The 12,707-nt window shown below is 43.2% G+C and overlaps 1 protein-coding gene across 1 annotated transcript in view; it reads right to left on the reverse strand.

The window, feature by feature from the left end:
- The window catches only part of Col6a5 (collagen type VI alpha 5 chain), a gene marked incomplete at its 5' end in the record, with an annotated part of 116,700 nt that extends 104,678 nt beyond the window's left edge, over positions 1-12,022 (reverse strand). Inside the window, 4 exons of the mRNA XM_008825117.3 lie at positions 400-975; positions 3,966-4,541; positions 8,680-9,234; positions 11,462-12,022. Of these exons, the coding sequence (XP_008823339.2) occupies positions 400-975; positions 3,966-4,541; positions 8,680-9,234; positions 11,462-12,022 (2,268 nt within the window). The remainder of the gene's footprint in view (positions 1-399; positions 976-3,965; positions 4,542-8,679; positions 9,235-11,461) is intronic.
- Between the last annotated feature and the right edge of the window lie 685 nt (positions 12,023-12,707).

Here is a 12,707-nt window from a genome sequence, read left to right on the forward strand (position 1 = left end):
GGTCTTCTGAAAGAACAGTCAGTGTTCTTAACTGTTGAGCCATCTCTCCAGCCCCAAGTGTTAATTTTCTTTACTTCTTAACAGATGAAGGATATTGTCCTTAGGACTTTCAGAAATAGGAGGTGAGATCCAGGTGCTAAAAGGAGGATAAACACTGGATGGCAGAGAGGGGACAGGGCTGACCAGGGGACACAGCCCAGCTCCCTCCCTTTCAGCCTCTATACCATCTCCTTGTCTCTGAGGGAGGCTGAATGATCCCAAATTTCCAGGAGACAGAGGGGACATCTCTTTTCACTGTACATTGTTCTAAACGTGTTCTTCTAGGACTAGCCTGGGGAAATGGAGACATGGCACAGGAAGCTGCCATCAAATAAAGCTAGACAACAACAAAACACTTACTGGTTTTCCCACAGCTCTGGCAGATTTCACGGACCATTCTTTTTTTCACATCCACATTCTGTAATTTATTAAAGTCTTGAAAAGTGATTATTTTTTCAGAATTGCCTGTGATGGGCAGAAGCTGTTCCTTAAAAACATCTCCTATGCCCAAAGCCAGGATACAAATTCCAAGGTCTTTCAGGGTTTTGACCGCACCTGCCACATCATAGCGGGGATAGCCAGATGTGATGACAACCAACGTTTGAGGGATTCCAGCGTTTCTTCTCCCGCCAGCAGATGGGTGAAACATACGGCTCACGTGTTTAAGGGCAAAGTCAATGCGAGGAGACCCCTTGCTCTTGGCCACAGTCCGAACCTGTGACTTCCACTGGGTCTTGTTCAAAGAATTTTCCAACTCAATAATTTCCTGATAGCGGCTCCCATACTGAGCCATCCCGATTTTCATTCTCTGAGACTGGATGTCAAAATTATCAATTAAGTCTGACAAGAAAGTTGTCATGGTAACAAACTCTGAATCGGACACCATATCAGAGCCATCACAAAGGAAAATCACATCGGCCTCCCGAAGGTTACACACTGTAATAGGAAAAAAAAAAAAAAAAGAATAAATCATTTCCTTCATGCATCATTCTAAATTGTTCCTTTACTAAAATACTTCAATTGCTTTACTAAATATCAAAATTGCTTTACATTAATAGCAAATTGAGATAAGTTAACAGAAGAGAGACTCACCAATTGAGCCTCAAAGAGAAGGAAAAAGGTATCAGGAAAGGGAACAATAACACAAATTTTTCAAATTGTGACTGTTTGCACGATTCACTGGAAAAGACACACAAGCTCCTTCAGGGTCTGCCTCCCTTCAGAGATGCTTTGCAGAGGTCATGGCCTGCCCGGGGTGGTGCATCCCCATTTTCACTTCATCCCAGCCATCTTCATCTGATGGTGGATATCTCTCCTGGGGAGTACCTGCTCCAGACCTGCTAGGTTTTCCACTTCATTGAGTATACATCACTGCTCAACTCCTCTGAAGTGATGCACTGTGTTCGCGTAGGTGCACAAGGATGTGTGGAAATTTCAGCGTGACGAGGAAGATGTGAAAAGAGCAGGGACAGGAGATGAGGCTGAAGAGGTGGGTTAGATGGAGGCCAGGCGTTTGGGAGTCATTCCACTGAGAAAGGGAAAGCTCTGAAGCATCAGAGTCAGTAGTGTGCGAGTCCAGTGTGTGAGAGAAACATCATGAACTGACAAGCGTTGGGAAGAGGGCAAATGGAAGGGAGACAAGGCTGAGCCGTGAGAGCCTGGGGACCAGACAGCACAGGCAAACAACTGAGTGGCCCTCTTACCTTAGGAACAATAATATTTTTTTCCTTAAATAAAGATGATACCCTTATTTAATATCTGAAGCTAAGGGCTGGGGAGATGGCTCGGTCAATGAAATGCTTGCAGTGCAAGCTTGGGGACCTGAGATCCCCAGCACCCACATAAAACCCTCAGATACCTGTAACCCCAGTGCTGAGGAGGCAGAGAGAAGCTTCCCCGGAGCTTGCTGGCCAGCTAGGCTGGTCTTGCTAAATTGGAGAAATCCAGGTTTAATGAGAGACCTGTGTGCAAAAAATGAGGAGAGCAATAGAGGAAGATACCAGACGATGGTTTCTGACCTCCTCGTCTCCGCAGTTGATTGCATACACACACATGAATGTGCATGAGTGCATACCACGCATACACACGCACACACACACATGCGAGTGTGCAAACATACACACATGCACACACACACACACACACACACACACACACCAAAAAATATCTGAAGCTAAGAAGATGAGCTTGCTTCTTATCAAAGAATGTGAAGCCGTGGTGGTCAGGTACTGCTTCATTTACAGAGGAAATGTTGATCGGTGCTGGATTTTAGAGAACTGATGACAGAGATGGGAGTTAATGCTAGTCTTAGAAACATGATTTGTTTTGACTACAAGAGAAGGAAGGAAAGAAGGGAGGAAGGAAGGGGAAAAGGAGGAAGGAGAGAGGGAGGCAACTTCACTGATAACTAGTCTGTCAAATTTGGTGGACTGGTCCAACATAGACACATACATACGTGTACAACATATACATATATATGCATATACAGAACATACATGGCAGGCTTCAGACCTTCCTCAAAGGCACAGCAGCCCTCCCAAGATGACTGGTCAATGTCTGCTGCCTTTGAGACCAACTGGCAAATCTCATGTTTTCCCATAACCTGCCCAGCCCAATGGGAGTCCATATACTCAGCTTCCTCCCTCCCCTCCCAGGTCCCTTTATCCCACGTTCAAATTCCCCAAGCTTTCCACTGCACTAGGGATTCTTAACCCAGGAAGACACATTAGACCACTTGAACTTCTCATAACCTGTAGGATGACTGAAATGCCAATTAGAGGGCCCTGAATCTTTGAAGACAAAAGTCTGTCTGTTCAAACCAGTCAGACTGGAATCTGACCTCAATATGGTGCCTGAGGTAAACCTACTACTGTTTTTTTTTTTGGCTAAATGGACATAGTATCAAACAGCCCTCTAAATGCATCTCTCTATACACATAGATTAGTGCAGCTCTCAGACCTCATCAGAGAAGTTTCTTTGTGCACTGGATGGTGGTTAATGCAGAAGCACACAACTGTCAAAATGCAGAGGATAGGCTTCAGAGGAAAGCTCACCCACAAATGTCACATCCCACAAAGCTCAGGGACCATCATGAAAGAGAAGTTGGAAAGATTGTAAAAGTCAGAGGACAGGAGCAAAACTGTCTTCTGGACGTGACAGGACCCCTACACTCATACACACAATAGCTGTGTGTGGCAGTTTGAAGGAGAATGATCCCATAGGTTCCAAGTATTTGGATATTTTGTCCCCGATTGGTGACAGTGCTTTGGGAGGTCCTAGAAGTTGTGGCCTTGCTGGAGGAAGCACATCACCAGGGGCAAGATTGCTTTGTTGGATCTCCAGTCACTCTCTGCTTCTTGCACCTGCTTGCAGATGTGAGAACATAGGTTTCTGCTCCTGCTTCAGCCACCTCCTACCATCATGCCTCCCTGCCATGATGGACTCTAACCCCACTAGAACCTGGAGCCATAAGTTCAAATAAACTCTTCTTCCTAAAAGTTCCCTTGGTCATGGTGTTTTATCACAGCAACAGAAAAGTAACTAATACACTGTGGTTGCCTGCACAGGAATTGTACAAGATTAGGCCAGTCAACATCCTAACATGGAGTGGGGAGGGGCTCATGAAACCCCATTCCTAATTGAGAAGCTATTTGCAGTTAGTGGCTTCTGGAAGAGTGGAATCAGGTTTCTTTACCGTGGCCCCATGGTAGGTTGACCACACTCCTACACCCATGAGTATATGGGCAGCACAAATTGGATTTGGTAGCTTATTAGAAGAGGACATGATGTTGGGGGAGTGGGGAAATGGGAGGTGAGTCCAGAAGGAATTAGGGGGAGAAGTGGGGGGGTGGGATAAATATGATAAAAATGCATCATATAAAATTCTCAAAGAATTAATAAAATATTAGATAATGACAACAACTTACCCTCCTGTGCATTGTTGCACATACTTTCTTGCAGAGGCAGGTAAATATCCTTCAGTTTGTCAAAATTGTCTACGAGGATAGTGTTTTCTTTATTCCCTGCCATAATCTCCAGTTCCTCTTGGTTGGCATCTCTTACACCCACTGCGAAGATGATGATGCCTTTGTTCCTTAGTTTCAGTGTTGTGACATTGAGTTCATCTCTGTCGTGGGACACACCATCTGTGATAACAATCAGCATCTGCCTCACATTTTGCTTCAGGCGGCTGCCGTGCTCTTCTGTGAACAGGATGTCTGAGTGCTTGAGAGCCTTGGCAGTGTAGGTCCTCCCTGAGGTGTCCCTGCGCCTCCTCAGGTGCTCAATGATGGCTGATCTGCTTGAGTACGTGTTCAGATAGAAGAGAATCTCAGGACTGTCAGAGTACTTGAGAGCTCCAAACTGAACGCGGTCCTTGCCAACATCTGCCTTCTTCACCAAGTGGATGGTGAGGTTAATCATGCTTTCTTGCTGTTGTGAACTTATGCTACCGGAATGATCCAGCACGAACACAATGTCTAGCAGCTCAATCCTCTTGCAGTCTGAAAAAAAAAATTTTAAAGAGGGACTCAAATTCTGCCATGCCTCCACACAATGAGAAGAAAAGTGTTCAGCTTTTGGCATGAGTTTTCTAGATGTCTGATCCTCTGCCTCAGTTCTTTTCCCATTTTCTACATGCATGTACATATGTGCAAAGTATGTGCAGTGTGATGCATGGTGTGTGCGAGCATGTGGAGTCCACACATCAACCTCGGGTTTCATTCCTCAGAACACTGTCCACCTTGGTTTTTGAGACAGGGTCTTTCACTGGCCAGGGACAGTAGGCTACACTGGCTGATCAGTGAGACCCAAGGATCTGCCTATCTCTACCTACCCAGTACTGGGATTAGAGGCACACACCACCACATCTGGCTTTTTAGTTTTTTTCACTTTGGCTGTGAGGATCAAACACTGATCCTCACACCTGAGTGGCAAGCATGCTACCAACTGAGATTTCTCCCCGGCCATCTCACTTAGTTCTTAGAGGTGCTTGCTGTCATTTACAGAGAAAGAATCCGAAGCTCAGTGAAGGGTAACTTGCCTAGACTGATAGAATGTGTAACTTGCAGGAGAGCCATAAGCTTCCTTAAAGGAAGCCATAAAGGCATAAATTCCTCAAAGTAACCAAATGGCCCAAATTTGCAGCTTGGCCTTTGATCAGGCCTTATCAACTAGTCACTTCCCTGGCTAACTAGAGACTGGTTACAGGGGCGACTTAACTCTTGCTGTGCCATAGCCTGCTCTGGTGGCCTGGCCTTATCAACTGACCACCATAGAGACTGTCTGCAGAGTCAACCTGCTGTGCCAAAACACAATGTGCCTGCTCACCCTGAGAAAACATCCTCAGTCGGGAGACCCTCAAGGGCACTGACATCTAACACCTGACAGCTAACACTGAGCAGATTCACCTGACACCTGACACCAGGCAGATTCCTGAAGCTTTGGTCAGCAGAGTTCGTATATAAAAACTATGCTTACTCTTACTGATGTCTGTATCCTCGAACAAGACACTGGCCCTTTGCTATGTTCCTTTGAATAAAAGGAATATATTCCTTGCCTGTTGCAGGTCTGGCTCAGGTTCTTATTTCTTAACTTTAAACTCCTTCTCTTTTTCTGCTCTCCTAAATCTAACATAGACCATGATTCTAAAGGGTGCATGTGCTTTTATCTACAGTCAGAACTTCAGAACTGGTGAGCCTTACACCACACCACTCTCCTGCTGCATCACCTCAGGTGATGTGACACCGTTGCTAAGCAGGCTTTCAACAGGAAAGTAATGTCAAAAGCTAGGTCAGCCTAAATAGTCTTGGGTGCAGAACCTTACCAGGGGTTACGCCCTTAAGAAAAACTGGCTCTTCCCTGCCCAACATCTATCAAATGCTAATAGATCTTCAGCTAAGGGTGAGGGTTGGAGGGGAAGAACAGGAAGTTGGGTGGGTAGGACGATGGGAGTGGATCTGGCAGAAGTTGGGAAAGGGGATGACTGTAATCAAAATATACTGTATGAAATTCTCAAAGAATTAATACAAATATTTTTAAATTTGAAAAAAGGTCGGTATAATGGTGAGACATATTAGTGTTTGCCGAATTGACCTGCCATCTTAGAGTTCAGGAGCTCATTATACAACTTGGAGATTTTACTCCACTCCTTCTGGCTCCAGCTGTCTTCTGAGCTTCCAACAGGCAAACCTCACATTCATGAGGGAGCTCCCTACATATTTGTGCTCCATCCTGGCCTCCTGAATTCAAACTCAGTAAAGGAATGAAAGCAAATAGGGGAGGAGCTAAAGTTCTCATCTCCTCTTCCCTGGTCCCAAGCCTTCTTCCATTCTCAAAGATAATCAACCATTCTCTGGTGGGTTTTCAAAACAGGATCAAGGTCTTATTTCCTTGCTTTAATAAACCCAGGCACATGTCTTACAAAAGCTCCCTTTCTTCACTTTCCATCAGCTTGCTTTACCTCCAATCCTTATTTCTGGCAATGAGGCTCTCAAATTTTCAAGTCTTAGATGCTATTGACAAGCTCAAGCAATCACTGTGAAAGCCTGTGGCAACGTCTCCCTGAGACTTGGTGGCTAGTTATGACTTTAAAATATTTTTTGAGTCAGTCTACTATATGAGTTAGCTAAATTTCAGCCTATCCTAAACAAGACACTGCAAACACTATTTATCAAAATGAAAAAAGAGAAATTCCAAAGTTAAAGATCTAGCCTTTCAGTGCACCTCAGCACTGTCGAGTTTTGGAATCACTGCCACCCTCAAAAGAAAAGACTCTGGTCAGGTTGTTATCAAGGTCTTCGTATAATCTTAAGAATGAAACCCAATGACTATTTCTATGTTGCCAAGGGGACGACACACAACAAACTTACTAATGCTTTGATTTTCTCTCTTAGCTGTATCCAAAATAGGTAATTGCTCATGATAGCTTTTAAAATGCATGTATGGACGGATAGCAAGTTCTCGTTCAAGAGAGATTCAGTAGGTAGGATCAGGGCTAGGGATCTAGCTCAGTGGTAGAATTCTTGTCTAGCCTTTGAGAGGTCCTAGGCTCAATCTCTAGCACTAAAAATAAAAATGAGTGGTTCAAACTGATGATTGCTCAATACTTTTTGAAAAGAATTATGAGATAAAAGCAGTGACCTCAAGCAATGAGGGGGAATGTCACATATTAAAAATTCACAAGGCATAGTATATGAGCAGACAAAAACACCTAGTTGACAGAGGTTAAGAAGAAGAATGTGCCTTTCTGGTGGTGCCGACCTCCCTACCAGAACATGCCTCTCACAAAGATCTCCTTCGTCCCTCTCCAGACGAGAAGAGTGAACACAAGAAGTGCCTAATGCAGAGCCCTATTCCTAGTTCACGGATGTGAAGTGCCCAGGATGCTGTAAAAGCACACGGTCTTCGGCCACGCACAAATGATAGTCATGTGTGGATTGCTTCACTATCCTCTGTCGGCCTTCAGGTGGAAAATCAAGGCTTACAGAAGGAGGTTCCTTCAGGAAGAAGCAATGCTAAAAGTATCCCAAATCAAGGTGAGCGAGAAACCACCCCAATAGAAACGTTTTGGATTAAAAGAATAATGGGAAGTAATAAAAATGTGCACTGTGTATTTAAAAAACAAAAGATGCTTTGGTAGAACAGGGCTGCTTAGGATACTGAATTGAACATAACTAAAAGAAGATGAATTTGCACTTCTAATTATTTACTGCTCAACAATGGTTATGCAGAGGCAAGAAACGATTCTAAAAAGTCATTTGAAATGCTGCTGCCCTCCCCACTTTGCATTTGGGGGGATTAAAGTTAGCAATTTTGGTAAAATTCAGAGACCTTTTTTGAAATCTATTTGAATACACAAAAGGCAATATTATTCTGTACAAAACTATTACCAAATTGTTCATCTGCAATGTCCCTGAAAGTTATGGATGTTTTAACATAACATAAGTAAGAAATTATGAAACCAACTAGGTGTCCAAAAACAGAGCAATGAATAAGGAAGATGTAAGTATCTATGCACTGGAATTTTTGGCCATAAGGAAGAATGAAATTATTCCATTCACAGGAAAATGGATTCAACTGAAGATCATATTAAGTAAATGAAGCCAGTCTCAGAAAGACAAATATTCTATTTTCCCTCGTTTGAGCTTCCTAGATACAGGGAGGCGGAGAAATGGCTCAGTGGTTAAGAACACGCTCTGCTCTTGCAGAAGACTGGAGTTTGGTTCCCAGCACCCCTGTCAGGTGGTTCACAACCACTTGTAACTCAGCTCTATGGAATCCAACACCCTCTCCTGGCCTCTGGGGCATGTATACACACACAGATGTACACACATAAAGAAATAACAAAATAAATCTTATAATAATCATGTATGTATGTATAACAAGAGAGAAGTAAAAATGTGCAGAGGGGGGAAGGGACTAAGGGGAGGGGAAAAAGGAAGGGAGAGTCGGGGGCATGAGGGGAAAGTGTTGAACAGACAAGAGGTATAAATAACTGTATGAAAACTTTTAAAATAAATACATTTTAATGGTGTAGATAAGGTCAAAACTTAAGCACTAAAAGAGGCCAAGTCCAGTGTGTAACCTTCCTCATGTACTTTAAATTAATGTCTCACGTCCTTGAGTCTTTACCACACTTACCATGCAGAGCACACACATGAAAGATGAGTTTACTTTCGATTGCCTTCAGGTGATCGAAATTCTCAACGTGGAACACTAGGCTGCTGTCCCCACTGATCTCCTCCAGCTGAGCCCTGTTGGCACCATACACGCCCACGGAGAAGATGGTCACACCTTTGCCCCGAAGAGCAATGGCAGGATTCCTTACTTCATCCTGGGCTTCTCCATCTGTGAGGAGGATGAGAAATTTCCGGACCTGGGTGCGGCCCCCCTTGTGGGGGTCAAAGTATTCATTTACAAAGGTCAGTGCACTTCCGGTCAAAGTGTTTCTATCAATGAGAGACATTCTGTCTATAGCATCAGAAATTTCTTTCTGCGTGAAGTATTTATTAAGCTGGAACTCTTCCTTATTATAATCACTGAACTGGACAACACCAACGTGAGTCTTATTAGCACCAATTTGAAGCTTTGCCAACAGGTTTCTCATGAAGGTTTTCATTGTCTCAAAATTTGCATGTCCTATACTTCCAGAACTATCCACTAAAAACATGATATCAGACTTCATGCCTTCACATCCTATAGGGTGTAAAAAGATCCAAAATTGGTGTGAGTCTCAGAATACACGGAAGCAGTAAGCAATAACAAATGCATTCATTCATATCATTCATTATATTCTTAATGTGTTTAAATACCAAGCCTCAAGTTCAGCATTAAAGATGCAATGGAGATTTTTAAAAAAAAAATGAATCAGAGCCCAAATAACCAATTTCTAGCATTCACTGGACTAACATTTCAGGATTTCAATGTCCAATTTTGGGCTGGAGAAATGACTCGGCAGTTAAGAGCACTGGCTGCTCTTGCAGTGGACCTGGCTTCGGTTCCCAGCACCTACATGGTTGCTAACAACCATCCCAACTCCAGTTCCAGAGGAGCCAATGCCTTCTCTTCTCCACGGGCAATGTCAGGCAATACTCTCATACATATAAAATAAAAATAGTAAAAAATCCAATGTAATCTTCAGGTAGCATTATTTTCTGGGATAATTTTAAGTGATTTGAAAAAGAGGTCAGCATTGGGAATTGGAACCAAAAGTCTTTATGAGGGATTACATACTTTAGTATGTACATATACCCATTCACCATAGACTATTAATTCCTTTATTTACACATAAAATTTGTAGATCGCCTACTGATTGGAAATGGATATACACACATATGCATAGATCCATATGCACATGCATATAAAAGCAACTTCTATAAAGTATTGCTAATGGGTGTTATTGATCTGTGGTGCATCTATACGTAATGCAAAGCTACTGTCTGCAGCTTGTAACTCCACAGCCTTATGCATTTTGCGTCTGCTCCCATCACCTATGATCTCTGCCACCCTCTCACTAGCCTCTCTCAACACTCACAGAGTCATGCCACAGGACTTGTAAATACTTAGCAGCCACGTATGGAAAAATGGAAAAAATGTAAAGCATTTTTAACAACTTGTATAGGTCCAAACCCTCTGTTCCAACCAGGAACACTTAAGACTCAAGCTTTCCTGGAGCCATTGAGAAAGTTCTGGTTTCTGAGATCACTAAAGATGTATGTGGTCTTGATAAAGCCCCAAGGTGAGGAGAGGTGTGGAAGATATTCTTCTGTGAGACACAGATAAAGGAGTAGATTTTTTACATGTGTTCTACTAGTCACAAGATCTGTCATTTTATTTCTGCAGGTGATAGAGACTGCTCCACGTCCATTAATGTTTTCCCATTCTTAATTGAGTTTCACCTGGTCAGACGGCTGCCCCCGCCCCAAAAAGACCTCTTTTTCCAACCTTCCTTGGAATCAAGCATGATCCTTAAGTCTGAACCAATAGATGAGCAACAATGGCCCACCTCTTTTGGCTTCTACCATTAAGACCACTAAGCATGGTAGGCTCCCTGTGGGAGATAAGGAGAGGTAGAGCTTCCATTCTGACCTAGAGATGGAAGCTACGTATGCAGGATGGATAGATCCACCTGTCCACTAGACCTGACCTGCTCTTCCTGACCATTCCACAAGAGAAGTGAGGAGGAATAACATTCTGAAACATTGAGCTAGGAGTGATTCTAGAGCAGCTGAGTGTGTCGCATAGATCCAAGTGCCTCACCCGATCTACATCTGTTCTGGGGTGTGCTGCTATTCTCTAGTCCCTCTGGCTTAGTCTCCTTAGCTTCCTGCTCTCCATAACCATGTAGGACTCATTTCTTTGTCCATAATTTGTCTCCTCCTCCATGGGCACCAGTGTGCAGGCTGGATACCTGAACTACAAGAGATGCACTCTACCTCCTCAGATTTGTCCAGAACCTTCTCCTTTGAAGGATCTAAGATGAGACCTACTTTTTGATTCCTGAAACCCTTCTCTTTTTCCTAGAGTCAACCCTGAGAAACACTGGGAAACTTTTCCTCTTCATCACCTTTTTTATCTATCCCAAAGAGTCAACTCTATACAACACCTGTAGTACTGCTTGTAACAGGGTGAAAGGTAAACAAAAGCGTGAGTTGGAATTCTGTCATTAATACTGCTTACTTACTTGTTTGCTTTTATTCCCAGTGGCTCAGAAAAAAATTCACATACATTTCCCCCTCATCAAAAACCATAGCCACCTTCTGCAACACCTGACTTTGATTTTGGTTTGGGTTTGGGTCCGGTTTACAGTGCTGGGATCAAACCCAGGACCTCATCCATTCTAGAAAAGTGTTCTACCACTGAGCCACAACCCCAGCAGTGGTTGGCTTCTGTGATTCCTTTTCTATGCTTTGTTTTTTCTTACCTTTGTCAGAGCAGATTTTGTGAACAACTTCATTTTTTATGCTTTTGAGAGAATCGAAATTTTGCCCAAAGTTAACCCTTTCATCGGTTCCAGCAATTTGTTGCAGTTGTGTTTTATTAGCCTCGCCAATCCCAATCGCATGAATGGTGATGTGTTCAGCCCTCAGCCTCTGAGCAGGTTCCAGAACACTGTCCTGTGACTTTCCATCAGTCAGCACAACAAGGTAACAGGGAACCTCATTTGTCCTCTCCGTCTTTCCCTTCTGTATTATCGGCAACACGAAATCTAGGGCTTTCCCAGTGAACGTCTGGCCTTTTAGTTGCTTGATGTTAAAAACAGCCTTCTTTAAGTTACTGTCATCATAGTAGCGAGAGATAGGAAATTCCACTTCATTCTCATGTGAATACTGCATGACCCCAACTCGGACTTTGTTGGGACCAATGGGAAACATGTCTATCACTGATGACATAAATACCTGGATTTGCTCAAACTGTTTCTTTTGGATGCTAGTCGAGCCATCAATGAGGAAATAAATATCAGCCTCCTTTGTATCCACACAGCCTGGAGAAAAAAAAGCATGGAGAGCGGGAAGTACATTCTTTATTAATTATACAGTCTTGAGGGGGCTTTGCACAGAGACTTGTGGGGGGGGGGACGTGGAGTCTAAAGCACAAGGTCTCTTGTGTTTGCACAGAGCCTGAACACTTCATCGGGACCTCTCTGTCCATTTTCTTCTTTGAAATTTACCACCATCTTGGGAAAGAACTGAAACACAGCAAGGCATAGGGCTCATCTAAGATCACATAGCAGGTAAACTGAAGAGGAAGGACCAGAGTTCCAGGCTTCTAAGCTACAAGTTTGCTATCTATTCTGAGCTGTGTGGTTCAGTTTGATTTGTTTTACTATTTTGTTTTGTTTTGTGACAGTATCTATAGAGCCCAGGCTAACCTTGAACTTGTGATCCTCCTGCCTCTACCTCCCAAGTACAGGGAGGCTGCTAGCCTTCTATTTTCCCTCAATAATCTCTTCTCAGAGCAACTAGTATACTGTTTTTAAAGCTAAAAATCAGATCCGGTCATTCTTCCACTTAAATTATTTTATTGCTGCATTTAGAATTTTAAATTAAAAATCAACCTTATCTTGACTTCTGCCTTTTTCTCTGACTCTAGTTCCACCAATTCCTCCCTTCATTCCATACTTTAACCACACTGGACTTTCAATTTTTTAAATGGGCTCCAGGGTCTTT

This window comes from Nannospalax galili, unplaced genomic scaffold (genome assembly GCF_000622305.1).
Source record: "Nannospalax galili isolate Female #2095 unplaced genomic scaffold, S.galili_v1.0 scaffold369, whole genome shotgun sequence".
Lineage (NCBI taxonomy): Eukaryota > Metazoa > Chordata > Mammalia > Rodentia > Spalacidae > Nannospalax > Nannospalax galili.